The following is a 22,501-nucleotide window of genomic DNA, read 5'->3' on the forward strand; positions in this document are numbered from 1 at the left end:
CCACAATTAAATAGCCCCTTAGCCTGTGTCAGCTGGCATGTCAGCTGCAGGTTTTTAATTGCAGTATAGACATACCCTGGGTCTTATCTTTCCATCTGCAGTCAGGTGGCTCAAAGACAGTTGCCAGAAAGGCAAACAGTTTAATTTTTCTAACTAGGTGGAGGTGGCAGTGTAGCAACTTTTAGAGTTCTTTTAAGCCCTATGTTAAGGAAACTAGTATTCCTGTTAACTATCTGATATTGTAAGTTAAAAATAGTGGTTATTTTTCTATTCCTTGATAAATTTGTGATTCTCGTATTTCAGTGTCTGTTCCTATTGCAGTTACTAAATTTGCCATAAAGATGAGAAAAATGCAATAAGATAAAGTTCCTCTTAGTCTTGGAATAGAATTAAATTAGAAGTGATACAAGAACAGTGCTGAAAGTGTGTAGGTTGTAGTGAGGTCCTTAATTGACAAGCTCCTCATGCCTGCTCTCTGTAAAGAAGCTTTACTGCTCAGACTCAGTGTAAGCAAGCTGCATGCAATACAGTCAGTCTTGTGGGTCTCTTTAGGACACAGGAGAGAACCAGTGTCTAGTTCAAGTTAGTCATCTTTGCTTTCCACCTTCACTAGGTCAGCAGTGAAGGAAGGTGACCTAAACATTATTACCTTTCCATTTCAAACTTGCCTAGTGGTTCATTAGATGTAGTCCTGGTATTCTAGCCCCTTCAGCTAGCATCTTTATGCTTAATGTTCATTTCATGTTTTCCTTGAACTTGTCACACTAGCTTATCCTTTTTTTAGCTTCTTCAATGGATGTATAGTGCCAAAAGACAGAAGACCAAACTAATTTCCTTGGTTAGCCTCTTTGGATAAAGGAGAAGTCTTATTCTTCAGGTAGTAACAAAAAATCCCGAGGCACTTAACCTGGATTCAAAGCTTCAAAGTCGGTAACTGCCCATATAAATTGAACAGATGTTTATTAGCTATATCTTGTCTGTCAGTTTAGGTTGTGTTATTTCATGTAATTTTCATTTGTCTAGGGTTTCTGCTACAGTATGAGCTGTAAATGGCCTACTGTCTTCATTTAGATTATAATTTCTATACTTCTAAAAACTTGGATTTGATTAACATTAGCACATCTTTTGCATGAAATATAAATCTGTGGCACCATAGGACTTCATGGTTACCACTATATTACACGTCAAGACTGTTTAGAATTTCAATGACAATCGGATAGAACTCAAGTCCTCATTTCAAGAATTAAGGTTCCTATAATGAGAGGGAAAATTCCTTTCGCTATTGTTAGTATAGTCTGTGTCTGAGAAACATTTGAGCAGCTCTGATTTTCGTTTAGTAGAGGGCAGTTATAGGCACTTCACTTGTTGTAATGTTTGTTCATTGTATGTATAATACTGTGACATTGTGCAGTCTATATGGTTTTATAAAAACATAAGTGAATATAATGTAACTGGGATATGCTTCATGCAAAAGGTCTCTTGTAAGGTATCATTACAAAGCTTATAATCTACTGAGTGTGATCATCCGATTTGTATAAATGTACCACTCTTGTATCTAAAACTAGAAATATAAAATATAACTCTGAGGGCCTATTGTAATTATGTAAAGTGTGGGCCATTAAGGATGGTTTGGAATCTTGATGACTCCCATTGTCTGCAGATGGCTGTGTTTACCTGTGAGTCTTCCTGTATGTGTGTGCTGGCAAGTGAGTAATGAAGTCTTGCAGTGACATGTGATCATGTCACCTGAACTGGAATCCATCTTTAACCTGGTGCTTTTCCAGTGAGGGGGGGTGGAAACCCAGAGGGACAAAGGGTTCCTGCCTTATGCAAAAGATATATAAAGGGGTGGAAGAGAACAAAGGAGGGAGAGGAGCCATCATGAAGAATCCCCTAGCTATCACCTGAGCTGCAACAAGAGCTGTACCAGGGGAAAGAATTGTGCCCAGGCCTGGAAGGTGTCCAGTCTGAGAAAAAACTTACCGAAGCATCTCTGAGGGTGAGATTATCTGTATTCAGTTTGATTAGGCATAGATTTGCGCATTTTATTTTATTTTGCTTGGTGACTTACTTTGTTCTGTCTGTTACTACTTGGAACCACTTAAATCCTACTGTCTGTATTTAATAAAATCACTTTTTATTTAGTAATTTACTCAGAGTATGTATTAATACCTGGGGGAGCAAACAACTGTGCATATCTCTCTATCAGTGTTCTAGAGGGCGAACAATTTGAGTTTGTCCTGCATAAGCTTTATGCAGGGTAAAACGGATTTATCTGGGTTTAGACCCCATTGGGAGTGGGCATCTGAGTGCTAAAGACAAGCACACTTCTGTGAGCTGTTTTCAGGTAAACTTGCAGCTTTGGGGCAAGTGATTCAGACCCTGGGCCTGTGTTGAAGCAGATGGGAGTGTCTGGCTCAGCAAGACAGGGTGCTGGAGTCCTGAGCTGGCAGGGAAAACAGAAGCAGGGGTAATCTTTGTACATCGGGTGGCAGCTCCCAAGGGGGTTTCTGTGATCCAACCCGTCACAAATACCATATGAAAAATCTGTTCCACTTTAAAGGTTTCCTTGTCAAAACTGCAAACCTCTAAAATTTGAAATGCCAAATCTTAAATTTTACTTACTGGTGATGGAGAACCGAGCATTAGTGATAAACAGCTATTGACTCTTAAAATTTTAACCAAAGCTTTTCCCTGCCTTTTTTTCAGTTTTCTAGCCCAAGCCATTAACAAAGGAAGTGTTCCTTGTCAAAAGTGTCATTGGAAACGTAATATCGTCATCTGTTACAGAACTGTACATTAATTATGAAGAATGCTGATACTTCTAAACATACTGAACAAAATTAACCTTTGCATGAACATATGGTTAACTTGTGTAGGATGTGTGAATAGCAAGCCCTTTTGTTAGGCACTTCGGCATTTCAAAAATGTTTGTTTTAAGTTGAAGAAAACTAATTTTTTTTCTTAAACTTAAAAAAAAGTCTGAACAAGTACAGAACATGAGTGCTAAACAATTTTTTTGATTCAAAATGACATTGTGTGAGACGGGGGGAATAAGGTGTATAGTTGAACCCTGGATAGACCCCTGGCAGTGGGGAAAAGGGCTCTCCATAACCTTGTTCTTTAATTAAAACTTTCCCTATACAGTTTATTTTGAAGACTTTTGCCTGAGCGTGAAGCATGAGGACACCTTTCCAACATACTCCCTCCTGAAGGAAATGAAGAGTCTGAGAGCTTGACTTGCTTTTATGACTCAAACGTCTCAGGATAGATAAAAATCAGTAGTTTTCAAATATGGGCTTTTTATTTAAATCAAAAAACTAAACATTTTGTGTTTAAAAATCTATTTAAATTAAATTTGAAATTAGGACAAATTATGTTGAAGCCTAAATTTACTATAATTTTTTTTTATTTAAATTAAATTTTAAGTAGTACATATTTGCTGCCAAAGTGTTTTTAAGAGTCAAACCACTGAACTGGTGGAAGTCACTGGTGAAGCACCTGGGACCAGTTTAAGTGCTACCAGCTATTGACAGCAATAGCCTCTTCTGCAGATGCAGAGAGAATATTTCTTCATTTCATTCAGTTTAATGACTAGATCATTCAAAGTTGAGAAAACGATTGGGAGTTGAAAAGTCAGGAAAGCTTGTTTTTCTTTTTCTAACATGACTGAAAGCTAGGTGGGAGAATGAGATCGGCTGGCTCTAAAATCATGAAAGACAGGCGACCAGGCACAGTCAGTTGAATTCACTAACTAAAGATAGTTTTTACTTAACTAATAAAAAAAAAATGTTTTTACACACTTTTAATTAATTCCAAATTTCCACCAAATAGAGCTTAACACAAATCTCAAATAAAAATGAACAGTCTATTAAATAAGAAATGCATCACTCACTGTTTTCCAACATAATTGTGTGGTTTTTAAAAAAAAAAAAAGAGAGAGAGCTAAGCTACATAATTGCTTAAATGTATCTATATAGATATAGCATCTTGTCCTGGTTAGCAAAAGGTATCCAATTTAGTGTAAAAGCTATATTTAGTTGCAGACCAACATCCTTATTGGTTGGTAACCATTAAAACATCAGCCTTCCTTTAGAAAAATGAAGTACAAAATAAAGTACAAATTCAAAATGTGATTAAAATCAACTATCTAAATCAAGATTTCTGACTTGATTTAAATTAAAATCTGATTTAAATTGCTTTTATTTAAATCATTCCATTCTGAAACAGCTTGTTTGGAGTCAAGTATCAGGTTAGTGTTTCATAGTGAGCCAATACACCTTACTGACTTGTTTCAACAGATGTGTTCCTATCAGGTCAGTAAGGAATGGTCAATTTAACTGGTGGCACTTAAGATTAAAGTGAGTGTTCTTCCATTTAAGATATCAAGTGAACTATTTCAGTCTTACTAGACTTAAACCACCAGAAACCCCCCCCCCCCAGCTCTCCAGTTCTACCTGTATCTGAGCTTTTTGATTGGTTGTAGTGATGTTTACTCTTCAAAGTGGGATTCTTGTCTAATCTAGCATAAACAGAGGTAGATACCTTACATATACATATGACATGCTTGTACTTGGTCTAAAAGTATTTTAGGTTTGTGTGTAAAGTTGCATTTTTTTTTTTGAGGTAATCATTTTGCATACTTGAAATTACTGAAATTTCTTATAGATCTTTCATACAGGATTGTTAGTTACCTGTAGGTAGAGCCTCTGTTAAGAGGGACTGCCATTTAACATATTTTCTCAAAAGGAGTACTATCATGGAAAAGATTGCCAGAATATATTGATGTGTTCAGAAGCCACTGGTTGGTTTTCATTCTGTTTTTTGCTTGATGCTGCAAGATCATGGCTCTTAAAAAGAGCAATAATTTCAATCATCACTAGATGGCAGCACATTCCTTAATTAACTGTAGGAACAAAATTAACTTTAATTGAATTTTAAAATGGTTCTGTACTGTATTTACAGTGCTCTTGTAAAATACAAATTTTACTGATAATTGCACATATTTAAGACTAAAGTGCTGAAGTCTATAAGGTGTACTTTCTTTTGGATGCAAATGTATAGCTTCCCTTAAAGCACATCAGGAGTGAAAATACTGCAATTTGTTTTTAGGTGCATTTCCACAAGGGGAAACTTTAGAGACTATTTCAAGGTGCAGTATGACAAGTAAACTGTGAATCTGTTACTTTAGGTTCTAATTTTAATCCTGTTGATCTTTATTTTGCTTAAGCATTTCCAGTTTAAGCTATGCTTTCTTTATATTACAAATAAGATTAAAAACCCATTTTTCAAATGGAAAACAATCAATAAACATGCATACCATTTCAGATAAGGTATTACAAATGGGAGTGTACATTTACTATAAAGTAGTTGGCAGCATTCCTTTAAGGTGTATAATTGCAGATAAAATGTTCTCAACACTAAGTTTTGTTGCTACAAAAATATTTCCTTCATTGAGAAGTCGTGTTTACTATCAGTTTTTTGTAAGACTACAGTACATACTGTTTATTTGACAGACATTTCTTAAATCCTAAAAAGAAAGAAATGTGAAGTATTTTAATTTTAGATGCTGACTTGAATAGACTGCTGGATTCCTGTAGTATTTCCTCCACTGCATTTGTCAATTGTGGAAAAGGGCAAATGTTAGTCTGTTTTCTGTTTTGAATTCTACTAAATGAGCTTTTCAGATTGGGTAACCTAAAATCAAAGTGGAGTTCACTGTCTGAATTTGTGTGTCTAATTAACTTCAACGTTTGGGTAATATTTTTAAAATGTAGCTGCATACCAGAAGACCTGTTACAGAATGGAGAAAAAGAAATGTTCAGGCAAAGAGTGTATTCATTTGTCCCGTAAGATACTTCATTAAATTCGTCTAGTAATAGCTTTCCTTGAGAACGGACCCTATCTACTGAGGATTTCCAAAAAGGGGAGAAAGTACTTAGATTTACTTGTCTTACCAACAAAAGTTAAATGGATTATAACCCTTCAGAGTGCCTATTGCTGCCTCCAGCTGGCATTACAGAAGTATGTATTAACCGTTTTTGGGATTCTGCATAAAATGGGAGACTTGGAAATAGAGAAGGAAATGTATACCCTGCTTGTATTGTACATACTCTTCCACTACTTATGACAGTTGCAGTAAATAGTTATAACCCATTTAAATCGTCACTATGCAGAAACTTAAAAATAAATTTCAAGGTTTCAAAAGTGCTGACTCACTATTTCCAAAACACTGGTGTTTGTAATGAGGTGCCATTTTACAGATGCTTCCAAACAAGGAAGTCCTTTTGGTAGGATTAGACCTAGGAATTTCAGCTCAGTATTTGGATGCATGCCTCAGGAAAATTCAGTTCTAAATTCTGTTGCTTTACACTGTTTTTTTTTTTTTTAAATATACAACCTGTATTAAAACTTTGAAGTTGTCTGCTTTTATCATTTATTCAAGGGTCACACTTAATTTTGTGGGCCTCAATCTCATCAGATTTTTAAAACAATGGCTTTGTTCATTTTAAAAAAATTAATTTTTTAGCAACTTGTTGCAGTTAAATTGGTAATTAGCTACTTGTAAGAGTACATCTTTTTCTTGCTAATGTAAAATGTAAGCAATATTTGCATACTGCATCTAAATACATATACCACCTTATATTCAGTGGTTGTTCTAGTTAATCCTTTTTTACTATATTGGCATAGTAATGTTGGTCTTCTGTTTGTAATATTTTGTGAAAGCAGGCAGTGATATAATGCTTTTTTTCATTAGCGCAGGAATGGCTCATAACTCACAAGAGGCAGATCTTTGAGTGAGTCATTTAGGTCATTCCCATTTGTGTGGAAAATTATTACATCATTGCCCTGTACTCAGTGTTCTATTTATACCATGCCAATACTTTTAAGTACATTTTGCTTTTTTTAGATGCAGTAAACAGTATTTGGGGAGGTTGTCTTGAAGTGAAGTTATTACTAGGCCATAGAAGGAGCACTACTTAAATATTTACAGAGTTCAGGAGCCAGAGGAGCATGCTGTCTGCTAATTTGAGTTGGGAAGATGTGAGTAGTGGAAAGGATGGATATCTGCTTTCCTTGCACCATACATGCTATATTTTCTTAATCTTCTACCTCTATACTTTTAAATGCAGTTCTGGTTCATGCTGATGGTTTTTATATTCTTTGGTTTGTGTCAAAGCAATTAAGCGTCCAGGGTGGATTTAATTTAAATCACTAGTCAGGAAGACTCGATTTAATCATGGATTTCTTCATAAAAGTGCATTCTTATAGATTGTTATAACTTTAATACATATTCTTCACAACTCAGATGTAGGTTTCATTTTTAGAAGGTATACACTATACATTATTTAAGTGATTTATTTTGAAAACTTTTCAGATTAATTTTGCAGCTACACCTCTACCCCGATAACGGTATAATCAGGTTTGTTTAAAATTGTTTAACTAAAATATTTTTAAAAAAACAATCAATTGTCAGCCAGGTCAACGTGAGAAACTAAAATATTGGCTTCTGCAGCTAACTCAGTCGTCTTCATCTTCATTTTCCTGTTTGTTCATAATCTGGAAAAGAAAAACAAGCTTTTCTACTTTTTCAGGTCCCAAATAATTTCTCAATTTGGAATGAATTAGTCCAAAGGAAGAAAAATATTCTTTCTACACCGGCTGAAGAAGCTACTGCTGTTAAAAGTGAGATTATCACTTCAACAGTCTCTGAATCCAGTTGTGTGAATTTCTTTAAAACATAATCAGCAAACATATATTTCTTGAATGGTTCTTATTCCCAACTGGGTCTTTTACGGCCTGCTGTTATAGGTTTTCCCTTCTAGAGAGAGAATGGTATGGTAGATCTCAAATCAAAGAGGGCTACACTCAGAGACCTCAAGATTTCTGAAATATGCTGCTCAAAACAGTTTCGCTTTTGTTTCTGCCTGTCCCTCCCTTCTCACATTTATCTCCAGACTTCTTCTCCTTATCCAGATCTATTCCGCCCCCAACAATCTTCTATTCATTGAGCTTTTTGAAACTGTGCACTTTTAGAGAGGACAATAGGGTTGAGGTCTGTTATTTCTCACCCCTCTATATATTTATTTAAAAACATTTTTGCTGTTAAGCACGTTCTCTGGAGACACACATCCACAGTTTGAGAACTGCAAAACTAAACATCTCTGATGGTATCTTCTAGACTAGTCCCATTGGGTAGATAGAAAGATTAACCTAAATAATCTATACAGAAGCCCCTGGAACCCCATAAGATTGGGTCCCTAATCCATGAACAATTGGAACTAATTTACAAAACTTTTCTTAAACATTACATGAATATATTCTCATACTATAAAATTAGAACTTATAATCCCTATTCCATGATGAGATATCTTTGAGCTATAATGATAGGTTTTTTCCGCAAAGCATTTGATCAAAACTGATTTAAATAAATCCATTTTTTAATTTTTTTAAAAAAATCATTGATTTTTTATCCACCCTGTAAGTGTCAAGGTGCTGCATGGGTATGAATATAGTTAAGACAGACAGCTACCTATTGGGTTGAACAGCTAAATAGGCTTATGCTATGTTGGTAAGGGAGATATTTCACTAATTATTCAGTATTATCTAAAGATGTTTTTGTCTCAAGTTGATTAGCTTAATGAACTTCAGACATGCTCCTCATGGTCTTCATGAAGACAATGTTCCCTTTACAAAAAATTTTCCTATGAATTTTTGCAGTTGGGGCTATATCCATTATTCTTCACACATTTCTTCCAAAAGGTCTTTCTGAGGGAAGTTTATGCTTTATAACTTGGCAAACTATTACTACCTCAGAGTACCAATGTCTGTCTTGCTATTAGTTGCTTATGGTTATCACCATTCTATTTGAATCCTTACCTAATGACACAATTACATTTCCTTATGCTAGTCTTGCTAACAAGCCTGCTTTTGAGGGTCTGAGCACTGTTCATCAGGAGTAAAAATCAGACTCCAGTTTATACAATCAGATTTCCATAATGGAAATGTATCATGCACTCTAATTTATATTCTAGATAATACTTAGCACTGCCTCAGTGCAGGGGACTGAACGAGATGACCTGTAGAGTTCCCTTCCATTCCTACAGTTTGATTCTATTCAGATTTTTGCAGACATTCCCTTGACTTGGACATTAAAATTCTCCAGAAGGACACTGTTCTAGAATCTTTCCTCAGATTTAGTTATTTGCATCAGTGTTACTGCATTGTAGTTTTTTTCTAATTAAAAAAAAAAAAGAGAGAGAGAGAACTGAGCTACTTCCCAGCTCTTACTGGGTTATATCTAATTAATTTCTCCTTTTCTTATATGCTGGTGTTTTCAAATCTGGCTTGGTGATGATTAGTCCAGGAGGAGATTGGGACAGACAATGGAGTGGAGCAATAGGGTTGGGAAAAGCTGTCAGGAAGGGACAACCGCAATGTTCCTCAGACTGTTACCGTTTGCTCCCTAAACATGATGCGGGTATAGAAACCCAAAAGTGTATCTGAGGCAGACAGTCCAGTCACAGAACATGGGGTTAGCTCTTTCTTCTTAGTCTGAATTAACACTGATAACTTAAATCACATAAATAACATAACATAAATATTCACATACACCCACCCTGTGATGCTGCCAGATGTTAGATTAAGCAGGGTTAGACTGGGTCAGGATTTAGGTGGGAGAATACTAAGGAACATAATTGATGCTGCAAGAAGTGGTGGTGATGGTCTAGTTAGGTGACACACTTCCTTTCAAGTTAGTATTTAATCAATGCCTTAAAGTCCACAGGGAGCAATAGGCTCCTGTACAGCCGCCTTGAAACTAAGGTCTTAATTCCTTTTGGTCATTAAAGATCCCATGGCAGTCCGTAAGAGTAGGAAAGTTAATCCTGTGTATCCTGGTTAAATTCCTACATAGGTAATTACGTTCTCCCTACTTAAATCCTTCCGGCAGTTTCAGTTGTACTTTTTTATTTCCTGCCCCTCTCGTGTTTTGCAGAGTTAAATAGCTACTGCACACTATCCCAGAAGTGACTGTTCCAGTGGTGGATGACATGATCCCTAGTTATAGCGGATACCTCAGAGGGTTGCAGTCTGCATAGTGAGGCTTAATGTTTGCAAAATACTTTGAGGCAATGTGTTACAATAATGCAAATTATTACTTTTTATGAATTCAGGTGACCGGGTCATAGATGTAGGGTCAGAGTGGAGAACTTTCAGCAATGATAAAGCAACAAAAGACCCATCTCGAGTTGGAGACACCCAGAATCCTCTCTTGAGTGATGGCGATTTGACTACAATGATTGGCAAGGTAACATTTTAAAATACAAATGTTTAACATGTTTAATAAAATTTTATGTTAAGTACATATTTATATGGCAACAGGAAACCTATGCAGAGAATTGAATGCCATAAAAATAAAATGTTTGGTATAAACTGAATTCCTCACAATAACTACTTATGGTCCAGATTTGGCAGTCTCCCCATCTGTGTGTAGGGAGGGGGTAGTAAGAAGGAATACTTGACTAATCGAACCTTCTAGATAAGAAGTAAAGCTCATTGATAGTGTTGCAGGACTACTTACATTGCTTTTCCATTGCTGCTGCTAAGGAAAATGCAGTTACACAGCAGTCATTTTTCTATCCCTAAGGAATCATACGTAGATTTGGAATTGCAGAATTTTTCACATTTGGAATATACCAGAAAAGCCTGAAAATACTTTGGGGCATCAGTTAAAATTCTGTATTCAAAATAGGCTGTTTCATGAGAAATTTTGTATCAAATATAATCAAGATGAGAAGAAAGAGCATTCCTGATGTACAAACATGCAGTTATATCTAACTGTTCTTTTGGTATAACAATATATTAAAAATACAAATTTGGAATTCTTTCCTAGTTCCTGAATGTTTCAACAGTGTTTATTTGTAGTGTACATTATTTCTGATTGGCTTAATGTACCGTTATCCTGCTGCATTGTACATGTGTAGGATTGTAAAACTAGTCAGATGGAAATTTAGTACCAGTTTGAGAAAAGTGTGACCCATGTAAAAGTTTTTGTTTTGATACTGTAAACAGTCTTCCATACTTCATGCCCTGAAGTGCATTTTGCACTGTGAAATCCCATTTTATTCAGTGAAAGGTTTCCCACATAGATAGTGCTGGTTGGCCTTCTAACTAAAATCTGCGATCCATCTTCCTCCAGCACACTTAATACATTTCATGAGCTCCTAACTAGAACAATGAAAAAGTTTCAGTTCAAGATTGTTTTTTGAAAAATAAAACTTAACAATGTGATAGGTGAGCCTGTCTTCTTAGGAAAGGTGTTCCATACTAGGTTTAATTTGATTGACAGGCAATTGTGATTATCACTACCAAAGGAAATCTAACTTGCAATGATACAGTGAAAACTAAGAACTTCTGTAACTAAAGCTTGGTATTCCTTCTTTAGAGACTACAAAATCTGAGTCCAGTAGAGAAAGTTAATTATGGGCGCTTGTCACAGGAGAGGTGTCTTACAATGGTCAGATCAATGCTGTAGAATCAAGAGCACCTGGGATGAGGGGTGGTTGGTCCACCCCTTTCTCCTGTGTGGCTCATAATAGAAAATAATTGTGCACTGAGTCTGAAGTTTCCTCAATGTTTGAGTTGCAGCGGTTTCTCAAGTTCCCCAAAAGCCTGAAACCAGGAGGTAATCAAGTTTCTTCTTGCACATGAAGATAAATTTCTATTTTTATGATGATTTCTACCTTGTGGATAGAGAACACTTGTATTCTCTCTGGAGTGAGTTCTGCCTAAGCACCCAAAAATGTCTGAGCAAGTTAAGTTGTGTGCTACCCACAATGAATTATTTGAAGGTGTTAGCAAGGGAAGATTGCTGATCATTCAGAAAAATCTGAATTTTTCCATAATTTAAAGAATTGTTCTTTACTTTGGGAGCCATCTCATTTCAGTGTGAAAGGAGTTAATAGTGAAGGGGACTCATCACACAGACATATAGAAGCAAAAATTAATTGAATGGCCTGCAATAAAGTTTACTACAACAGCTGGTTTTCAGGCATTTGAAGGCAAGAAGAGGCAATAGATGCAATGTTTTGAATTTGTGTAACTAAATCACTGTTCTTCCCTGACATTCTGTAGTATCTGTGCACATTGCAATATATCACTCCCATCGAAGGTGGAAAACTCACTGCTTCTTGAAATGTTCCAAATAAGTATTCTCCTGTTATGCATCCAGGCACAACTCTAATAAAGAGCAAGGGGCTTCCAAGAGAGCCATCTGACATAAGCTGTGTGGCACCAGAGATATTGGTTAACTCAAGACGAATTACAATGTAATCATTTTTCCTTCCTTTAGAAGGCGGCAGTTCTTGGGCATCTTCAGCCATGTTGTTAATCAGACATGCATTGTTTGACAAAGGTGCTGTTTTCAATTTGGTGTTCCCTTCAAGTCCTTTAACTTTTGAAACCATCTGTATTGGGCAGGAATAAGATTTTTCACAATGGCAAGCACCTTATGCTTATGTAAATTGTAGAGACCTGGGGGCGGAAATGCATACAGGGAGTATGCATTGACATTGCCAAGTTGAGTAATTTTTTCTTAAATTTTTCTCAATTTTTCTTGGTGTGAGGGTTGGAATCCTTAGTGTGTTTTTTGTTTGTTTGTTTCAGGCATAGATGTTTGGTTTCTGAATATGGCAACAACATGAAGTATTTTATGTTCTAAGCAAGCAGCATACCACAGATTGGTTTTGGATCAATCATTATGAATTGATTCAGCATTTGACTTTGTATTTCCACCTTTTCGTGTGAGCCATCATTGGAACAACTTGTCACCGTCCTAATCATAAAACTTCATCTTTCCAATCTACCATTCAGCCAAAAATGAGCTGCAGCACAGACCGAATGACACTCAAGCATTAGTTGTGTGAGGTTTAGCACTGCCCTTGGGATTTAGCAATTGTAATGGGTGCATCCAGTGTTCCAGTTAAGCAATATGGCTTGTGCTCATTGTACACAATAGTATAATGGAGGTTTTGTGTAAGGTATCTAGGCATGCTTAAAGGCCTAGGTTTAATGCTTTATTCGCAGAAGCGCTAGCAAATTGTGCTAGTCTACAATGAACCAGTGGGGATGTCGAACTTCAACAGTAAGGTTGTTTAAAGGGACAAATTACCTGTTATGTATCCGTATTTTCTTTTAGATTGAAACTTTTTTGCAAGGTCTCCCGCTAACCCTTCTCCCAAATCTTCTGATTTTCCTAGGAATTGAGATTCATGGTAGTATAGATATTACACGCGCAGTTTGGAAGGCTGTTTGATTTTGAGATTTTCACTTGTGTATTTATGTAATTGTTCCAACTAAAAGTCTTGAAATAGAATTTTATAAACCTGGAAAATTACTTCTTGAAATATATTAAGTATGGAATCAAATTCAAGTTTTTTAACAATAAAATTATACTTTTTCAGGGCACAGGTGCAGCAAGTTTCGATGAATTTGGAAATTCAAAGTACCAGAATCGCAGGACTATGAGCAGCTCTGATCGAGCAATGATGAATGCTTTTAGAGAAATTACTAACATGGCAGACAGAATCAACCTTCCCAGAAATATAGTTGTAAGTTCATGTCTACCTTCCTTAAATTGTTCTGGCATTGACTTAGTTAGCATAATATAATGAGCGCATGAATTTTTGATATTGCTGCTAATTAAATGGCCTAGAGTTAATTAAATTTAGTCTTCTTGCTTTAAAGGATCGAACAAATAATTTATTCAAGCAAGTGTATGAGCAGAAGAGCCTGAAGGGGAGAAGTAATGATGCCATTGCTTCTGCTTGTCTCTATATAGCCTGTAGACAAGAAGGTGTTCCTAGAACATTTAAAGGTAAGTTTTCAGTTGTACAGATTAAAGATATTTATTTTTATTTGATAAGTTTAGCTAGTATTATAGCAGTATGTTGGTAGTATCCAGAAATGGGGCTAAAGTGAATGTTAATTTCAGCAACAGGCTACATTTGATTTGACTAATTTAACTACTTGAATAGTACTTCTAATTAGGATTTTCCTATATGCAGCCCATTACTTCAAATGGACTATTGGGCTTAGCTATCTTGGAAGTTAATTGTATTAAGGATATTCCTGAGTTACTATTTAAGATTATTCAGAATGACATTTGAATACCAATAGTAGTATCTAAAAGGTGTTGCCTGATGATCGGAGCATTGCAGGGATTGTTCCATCTAAATTTCAACCAACAGCACCATGATTGAGTGGAACACATTTTTTGTGCATCACATTTTCCTCTCATAAGATAGTCAAACTCAATGGGCATTTGCAGAACTGTTAGCAGTGGATTTGCATGATTTGAAAATTGCCTAATTTAACATTAATACTTCTACCACATTGTAAAATTATTCTTAACTGTTTATGGTGGTGGCCTGCTTTTGTGACAATTCTTTTATAGAGAGGGGCTGAAAAATACAACATATGGAGAAATTTACTTGCTTAAATTGTAAAACAGACATAGCTAAGCCTACATTTTAATTCTTTCTTTGTTTAGAAATATGTGCAGTGTCCAGGATTTCAAAAAAAGAAATAGGTCGGTGTTTTAAGCTTATTTTGAAGGCTCTTGAAACCAGTGTGGATTTGATCACAACTGGTGATTTCATGTCAAGATTTTGTTCAAATCTGGGTCTTCCTAAACAAGTACAGATGGCAGCGACACACATAGCACGTAAAGCTGTGGAATTAGACTTGGTTCCTGGGAGGAGTCCGATCTCTGTAGCAGCTGCAGCTATTTATATGGCATCACAAGCCTCCGCAGAGAAAAGGACCCAGAAAGGTAAATCTTCACAATCCATCTTTCCTACATATTTCCTGTTGAAATAATGGATAAACTTAGTTTAAGGCAAAAAAGAAAGTCTTTCACTGAAGTCTACAAGAGCTTCATAAGCCACCAGTTCATGGGTGGACAATGAGACCACAACAACTGGCATTTTTCTCATGAAGCTTGAAATGTAAAAAAGTTAAGCACCGTTTAGCTGTGTTCCACAAATTGACTTCCAGTTTGTGGTTTAGTAATTGGACTGTTTAAATTATGCTAGTTTGAGTATACAGCCACTGTGTTTGCCCAACCAAGCATTTGTACACTTACAGCCTGCTTTTCTGAAATATTCAGAATGTAAACGTGGTGGTGGTTATATCCCTATTGTAATTATAAACCACTCTGGCAGCTGGGATAGGCTGGAGATTATGTCTTGGCTATGCCATTTTCCTCCCACCCCAAATCATCTGTGTTCAGAACTGCAAGGGAAGATGGCTCTCGGCTAAAATGGTTTTGCACAAAGCAGTCTAATAAAGTAGCCTTAATGGAACCAGAATCTGGTCTTTGGTATTCACTGTTACCTGTGAATAGGGCACAGTGAAGTTGTAAGAAAGGACAGCTGCCTTGGGATTGTGAAATTTTTGATTTATGAATATTCCCAATTTACAATTAACCTGATAAAACTGGAGTTGGGAGTGCTAATGGGTTGTGGAATCTTCTAATTCAGAACTATGAAGGACTGACAGTTAAAATGGAAATGAGGAGTTGGTCTGAGGCTAGTTCCTAGTGGACAAGAGCTTCTCTTGGGTAAAGAAATCTGTCTTTCTCTCTGACCTTCTGTTGCCTCCAACAGCTGTAACCTTGGCTTTGTCCTTTCCCCAGAACTATTCATCCCACCCCTCATGTCTACAAATCTTTCATCAGCTCTGCAATATTTCCTGTATCTACCACTGCCTACACTTCAGCTCCTTGCTGTGCCTTTGTCTCTCACAACTCTTGTGTGGTCTTCAGACTCTAGAATGCAGCTTGCCTATCTTTCACATACACAAGTAGAAATGACATTCCTCTGCACTCCATGATCTTCAAACAATTCCACAGGCCTTCATTCACTTCATGATCAAGTTCAAAATTACCATACATGAACTAGTTCCTGCATACCTCAAACTGTTTCCTTCCCTTACTTCCTCTGCTTGTCCTAACACTAGCTGCTTCTATAATTTCCTCTGTTGGGGAGTGATTTCTCCCATCTCTTCATTTAGATTCATTGCAGATCTTAGCCCCCAAAAAAGTATTTTCTTCCTTACCTTTACCTCTAGTTGCTTCTGGTATTTTTAACTCTAATCGTGGTTCTGATTAAATGCAGAACTCAGGAACTTGATAACAAAATGGCTTATAAAATGGTGTTTGAGTAAACAAAGCAAGAGAAAATGGTTAATCCATGCTTAATTTGCTTCTATTCCTTTCCCTAGAAATAGGAGATATTGCTGGTGTTGCTGATGTTACAATCCGACAATCTTATAGACTTATCTATCCACGAGCTCCAGATCTCTTCCCAGCAGACTTCAAATTTGACACCCCTGTGGACAAACTACCGCAGCTGTAAAATTGCTAAGGTTACATTTAATTTCTAAAGAACATTTGATTTTTGCCTATAATAAAGGATGTGTATATATATAAAGTGTTGCTACTGAGCCTTCATATTGTGGAACTGAAGGAGGATATGAAAATCAAACTGCTGGAACACAGCACACATTCCAAGGGTAAACAAAATAATTGTGTGGCATTTTGTATGTATATATTAGTGGAAGTAAATATTTAATGACTGTTGGAACAAGTTAAATTTCATATTATACTTTAGATTTCTTTTGTAGGGAATCTAGTAAAATGTATTTTGGAAAACAATTGAAATTATGTAATTCCCAAATAAACTTTTCCAAAACTTTTACTGGCTTGCATATTTCACTAGAATGTGATGTAGTTGGAGTAGTATAAGATTGAACATAATCTGGCAGATCTTAATACTAAAATGGGTCCTATCAAGGATTCTTTCACACTCACTTTCTTGGCAATTTTTAATCTCTAGTGTAGTTTTAATATTTGTAGTTAGCTGCAATTTACAGTATGGTAGATTAACCCACAGTGCAAACAGTTGCCCAAAAGCAGCTTGAATATTTGCACAACTGCTGCTGAAGGTTTCTAAACTTGTTATGAAAAGATTAGTCATTGTTGGCACAGCCTCCTTGATTCTCATTGAGGTCTCACCCTCTTTCTGTGAATTTCACTTAACTCTGAAGCAACTAAAAAACACAGACTGACTTATTTGAATTCTTGGGAACTTTGACATCTGGTATTCTACAAAAGATGATCAAGTATGTCAAATACTGATACTGTCCTGTCACTTTAATCTATATTAATAGCTAAGCTTTTAGCACTGATGCATTCTAAATTAGCACTTAGTATTTGAAATGATAGTCCAGGTGCTGAGGAGTTAAGTCAGAAGTTGTCTCCCCTCCCCCAAACTAATTGCTTCCAAAACTGGATGTCTATTGACAGTGTCCCTTTGTGTTCAAAGCAACAAATGTACTTCTGGTTTCTGAACAAAATTTGCATCACAGGTGCAAGACTTACTTAATTATCAAAATGAACAGCTGAGGGGGTCAGGCTGCTACACATCTGGTCCTAATCCATCCAAGGGAGGGCTTTGTGCCCAGTGCTAACATTACTAATTGTCAATAGTGCTGACTGTTTTCTTGCTGCTTCAGTTTTAATCCCTTTCTCTCACTGAAGACTATTGAAATATGGCAGCTCTAAGTTTTGTTTTTAGGCCATTGAAGTCCTAACTACATGTGATCATTAAAGTTCCCATTACATAGGAGTAAAAGGTGGTATCCCCCATATCTCCACCCAGTTACTCCAGATAAGCTGTATTCAAGCTTCATAAATTTTCCCTTGATTGTCAATAGGCTATGCTATTCTTGCCCTAGACTATTGGTGTGTACTGTTAGTTCCATTGCCTGTGAGGTAAAACATGGGCTTTCTATGTACTGAATAGTTAAGGTTCTTAACAGGTTGACTTGTGTTGTGCACTGTGTGCTAAGGTAACCTTAAAATGTATTGGGCTTGAGCTGAAATAGATGTACACTAACTTATTTTAAGAGTTAATTTTTAAAAACTTTGAGGGGACATATAGTACTTTCAGCTTGAAAATGTAAGGTCACCTTCAAAGGTAATCCAGAGAACTTTAGCTTCAGACCTAAAGCAGCATTTTACATAAAATTTGGGAATGAGGGAGATGTCATCCTGCCTGCCCCTCCAGCACAGAGAGAGTGTGGTAAACTGTTGAAGACCAGAGAGAAGAAAAGTAGGAGCCTGCTTTGAAGATTGCTGTAGTGGCAGTGAAGCAACCCTCTAAAGGCACAAAAATCCTAGAACTATAGAGCAGTTTGAAGGGGACTGAGGTAAGGTAGAAGCATGGGAGGCTTGTAGTAAAGTGTATTATTCCTCATCTCTACAAGGCAGAATTGATCTGAAGGCTTAATGTGAATGTTGCTCTTGAATAAATATACCTGAAGCAAAGTGGTTCAGTTAACCTAAAAAGCAATAGTACAAAGTTAACCTATTGTGTGTTCCCATTTAGCTAAAAAGCTAGTGCCAAGATGTAAAACTTCCCCTTAGCCCTGTCATACACAGCAAAAGCACATTTTGGGGAGGGGGGGGGAATGTTTCAGACAATAGCCTTTTACTAGTCTGAAACAGAGTAAAGGTAATGCTTAGTTATATCACTCATTTCCTCAATGTTTAATGATTTTCTAGCCTGCCAGAGGCTAGAATAGAGGTGCTATAGAAAAGATTTTCTGAAAGTAAAAGGTACTTAACATACAGAAGATAGCAACACTGGTAACTGGATGGGAAGTTTGACAGGTTCCTTCCCTCTTATAGGCAGGGTGCTGCCTTTAGAAGAGCTGTCCAGGGGAACCCCTTTAGGAGAAAGATCATGCAAGGGTCTAACAATTCTTACAAACCATTTGAGGTTGAAGCTAGTCAATTGCTGAAGGAAAGGAATATAGTGCTTTTATTTAATCTGTCAACCTCATCTGTGGTGGGGGAGAGGGCCATCTCTCCCCACCCACCTCACATGTGTCTTCTCCAGGGTCCAGGCATCTGATTAGTGGAGCCCCACCTGCACAGCTCCACTAATGAGGTGGGTGGCCCTTCTCTCATATGCTGCCACCCTGACAGAACTATCCACAGACCACTGGTGATCTGCAGACTAAGAGCCTCTGGTTTAGACTATTTTAAAAAAAAAAAGCCTTGGCCTAAAAGCTTAGCCTCTTCTGAATGGTGGTACCCTAATAATTCAGAATACATGCTTTTGCTGGTCAGTGTATATGTAGTTACAATTACACCATTTTTTCTATACCACTTGTAGGAAATCTAGTGGTAGAGCACCACATGGCTTCTGTAACATTAACCTTACAATTTCTTGTGGAAGTATGACATGCTACACTGAAATCAACTGTCTTCACTTAATTCACTTTCTGGACTGAGTGATAAAGAATGGTCCTGATGTTTTATGGGTGGTGGTAAATTTTTTTTAAATATGTAAAGGAACATAAGATCTCCTACTCTGGTCCCTTGGGCTGCTCTCTGGAAAGGAGAGTGGCTTTTTAGGTTCAGCACATAACCCGTGTTCAGAATACTCATAGTCCAGCCTTGAGGCACCTGTTTGGGAAAGAATGAAATAGTACAGCACATGATGCATGCTCTCTATCAGCCCAATTAGTGAAGGGGCAGGGTTCCTGTACCACACCACCAATGACCTGGACATTTAGATTTAAAGTAGCTTTTAGACACCTATAGCAGCACATGAGCAATGCCTACTGCCTTCATACTAATTAAAATGTAAGTGAAAAGTTGCTACAACTTCTTAAAATGAACAATGGTAAAGTTTGGCTTTGCTTAGTCAAGAATCAACCATGTTCCTATTAATTTAAAAACAAAATATTTAAAGACCATTGTCCCTGTTAACAGTAGGCTATTATAAAGGGTGCTCTTCCAGAGATGGTCATATTAGCCTCCCTAAGACTGTACCAGTGTAAAGTAAGCAGCAGTTAGTAATAAAAGTTAAATATTCAGAAAGATATTTGTGGGGGAAAAAAAGTGAAATATGTAAGTCACTACTCAGTCAACCAGTAAAATCATATTTGGGACACAAGTTACAAACTATTTAAACTTTAATTTGTGATATTAATGACTGCAAAACACTTAAAATGACATTGTTAAAGGCACATTTCATTTTAATGCATAGTGTACCATTCTAAAATATCCTAATTTCCTTACAAAGTGCTTGAGCAGCCACATACAGATAAAGTATAGCAAAATATATTTACAATCTAGTTTAAAATCTTAATCTGCCTAAAAATAATTTTAAAAAACTACAGAGATAAAATTAGTGCTTTCTTTCAGCTTAACTGTGTGAACATACCCTGCCCTAATTTTTTTTTAGTGATTTACTTAACAGAAAAATAATTCTGTACAAGATGTAGTTACAAAAAGGTATTTCCCAGGGTGCTTTTTAAAAATCTAAGCATCCTCTTTTAGACACTTTTCTATATATATATTTGGGAGCCCAAAAGGGTAAACAGACTGTACCTCAAAAGTGTTTAGTGTTAAATTTAAAGTTGTTTCTTTCCCACCTCAAAGATAATCAGCATCTTGAAACAAATTATATTGTTCCCACTTTAAGACCTTCATTTAATAAACCAAAAACATAATTTCTATATTCTGTCCTGTTGCCATTCTTCCTTTTTGCCTAAAAGGCAGTTGTCTTGTACATTATTCAGGTTTATCAACCCATTTTCTCCCACAGGCCTCTTGGTTCAGGACTTCTGATTTGTAGTGTTCTAACCAACAGTCATTTACTTACAAAAGGTTCACTTTTCAAACATAACACCTTGGAGTTTCACTACTCCATTCTTTGAAGATCAACATGGTTTGTGTTTCTTATATATTTTATTTGGAATATTTAATTCCACAATCTGCACTCATTTGACTTTGGATTCTTAGTCTTTGCTCTCCAGAGACCAGGATGAACCTACAAGAAGTAAGCACAGGATCAAATATAAATGTTATTAGTGAGTTAAGGAAAACACTGGAAACTTGTTTTCCAAGAGTGGCTGTTTACCTACAGAACACTGACAGCCAAAAATAGGTCTATGACGGAGTTTAAAAGCGCACACAGTATCCGGTCTAAACTGACTTTTGAGGTACAGTTTTTAGTGTTGAGGTTTATAAAATATACACTTATCAAAAATATTTATACATTCTGTTACAGCATATTGCTTTTACCCTCAGTAATTGCCAATCTAAGTTCTGGAATTCAGTGGCCCAAAATGTATACAAATGTTAGGCTATTAAATCAGAGTTCTATGATGTGTTCACATGGCCACTGTGCAAAATTCATGAAGTGGTACAATTAAATTACATGCCTGCAATTATGAATGCATTACAACTTCCAAATATACATGTTCACACCATGTATACCTTGAAAATCTGTTTTTTAAAGATATGATATATAGTAGACAAGATGAACTAGATAGCCAAGTATGGTATGATTAACTTAAAATTTGTCCAATTAGTGGAAAAAGGCTTGGATTTCAAGACTACAGAAGTGGATGGACTTGGGAACACATACACTATTGATAAGACTGAACAGACATTCTTACTACATTCTTCATCTCTACTGAGTCTTTTTCCCTCCCTTCCTTTTTAAAGCCATGCTTAAAGGCAAAAACTGTTTGGCAAGTGGCTTTGGTAAACTTTCAGGACCTATCTGTTTTCTTTTTATGGAAGCACTTTTACTGTTCTCACAAAGGCAAGGCATTTTACACATTTTTTTCTAATAAATACCATAGAAAATTTACAAAACAAGGCATCAGTTCTTAATTTCCATTATTTTAAAACTCAAGCTGAAAGTGTGCATAAGTCTAAAATTAAACATTTTTGGACATTACAGTAATTTTAAAAAACTGACCATTTGCCTTCTCCAGATAAAATCATATTCTCATGAATGTCAATAGCACCCCAAACTTCTATTTTGACATGTCTGAATAAAGTTAAATGGTTATCAATCTAGCTCAAAATCTGTTTCCCCTCCCTTAAGGCATGTATTTTACAATGTTATCTGCTGTAGAAAAGTAAAAATTACAGTACAGATCCAAGTGTGTCCATGTGAGAGAGCTTAATGTGGCCTGTATTCACCAACTCAGCTTAAAAACTCTATAGAACTGCTTTCCAGTGCTCAGATAAAAGTATGACAAGGAGGCCACTCTTCACAAGAGTATTAAAAACAGTACGTTAAAGAATCTTCATGTGAATAAAAATCAGAAGCTACAGGTGGCACAGAGAGCAATTGAAGAGCTGGTATTCTTCTGAGAGGCATTCTTGTGAGCCAGTTAGCTATGATTTCACAGTGTCTAGAAATTAACACCAATCAGCAATGTAATCAAAATCTCTGAACGTTTCCTGCTCTTCTTCTGAAAGTATCCTTGGTTCCCGGGGTGGAGTGAGAATAGGTGCTTCTGAGGTAAATTCATCATCAAAATTACTAACATCTTCTCTTCCTCTAATGGTGGGTACAAAAGGGGGCTTCACTTTCTTAGCCAGCAAAGCATTCCAATCTATTAG

General features: G+C 36.4%; 2 protein-coding genes across 2 annotated transcripts in view; one reads left to right on the forward strand and one right to left on the reverse strand.

Annotated features, from left to right (window-relative positions):
• LOC112109884 (transcription initiation factor IIB) overlaps window positions 1–16,760 on the forward strand; it is a 29,658-nt gene extending 12,898 nt beyond the window's left edge. Inside the window, exons 3-7 of the mRNA XM_026655543.2 lie at window positions 10,176–10,309; window positions 13,464–13,610; window positions 13,747–13,876; window positions 14,552–14,833; window positions 16,285–16,760. Coding sequence (XP_026511328.1) covers window positions 10,176–10,309; window positions 13,464–13,610; window positions 13,747–13,876; window positions 14,552–14,833; window positions 16,285–16,418 — 827 coding nt within the window. The 3' untranslated portion in view covers window positions 16,419–16,760. The remainder of the gene's footprint in view (window positions 1–10,175; window positions 10,310–13,463; window positions 13,611–13,746; window positions 13,877–14,551; window positions 14,834–16,284) is intronic.
• A 3,583-nt stretch (window positions 16,761–20,343) lies between these two features.
• Window positions 20,344–22,501, reverse strand: part of LOC112109865 (serine/threonine-protein kinase N2) — a 124,165-nt gene continuing 122,007 nt past the window's right edge. Inside the window, exon 22 of the mRNA XM_024204561.2 lies at window positions 20,344–22,501. Coding sequence (XP_024060329.1) covers window positions 22,298–22,501 — 204 coding nt within the window. The 3' untranslated portion in view covers window positions 20,344–22,297.

The sequence above is a fragment of the Terrapene carolina genome, unplaced genomic scaffold (genome assembly GCF_002925995.2).
Source record: "Terrapene carolina triunguis isolate 2854851 unplaced genomic scaffold, T_m_triunguis-2.0 Scaffold210, whole genome shotgun sequence".
In the NCBI taxonomy this organism is placed as follows: domain Eukaryota; kingdom Metazoa; phylum Chordata; order Testudines; family Emydidae; genus Terrapene; species Terrapene triunguis.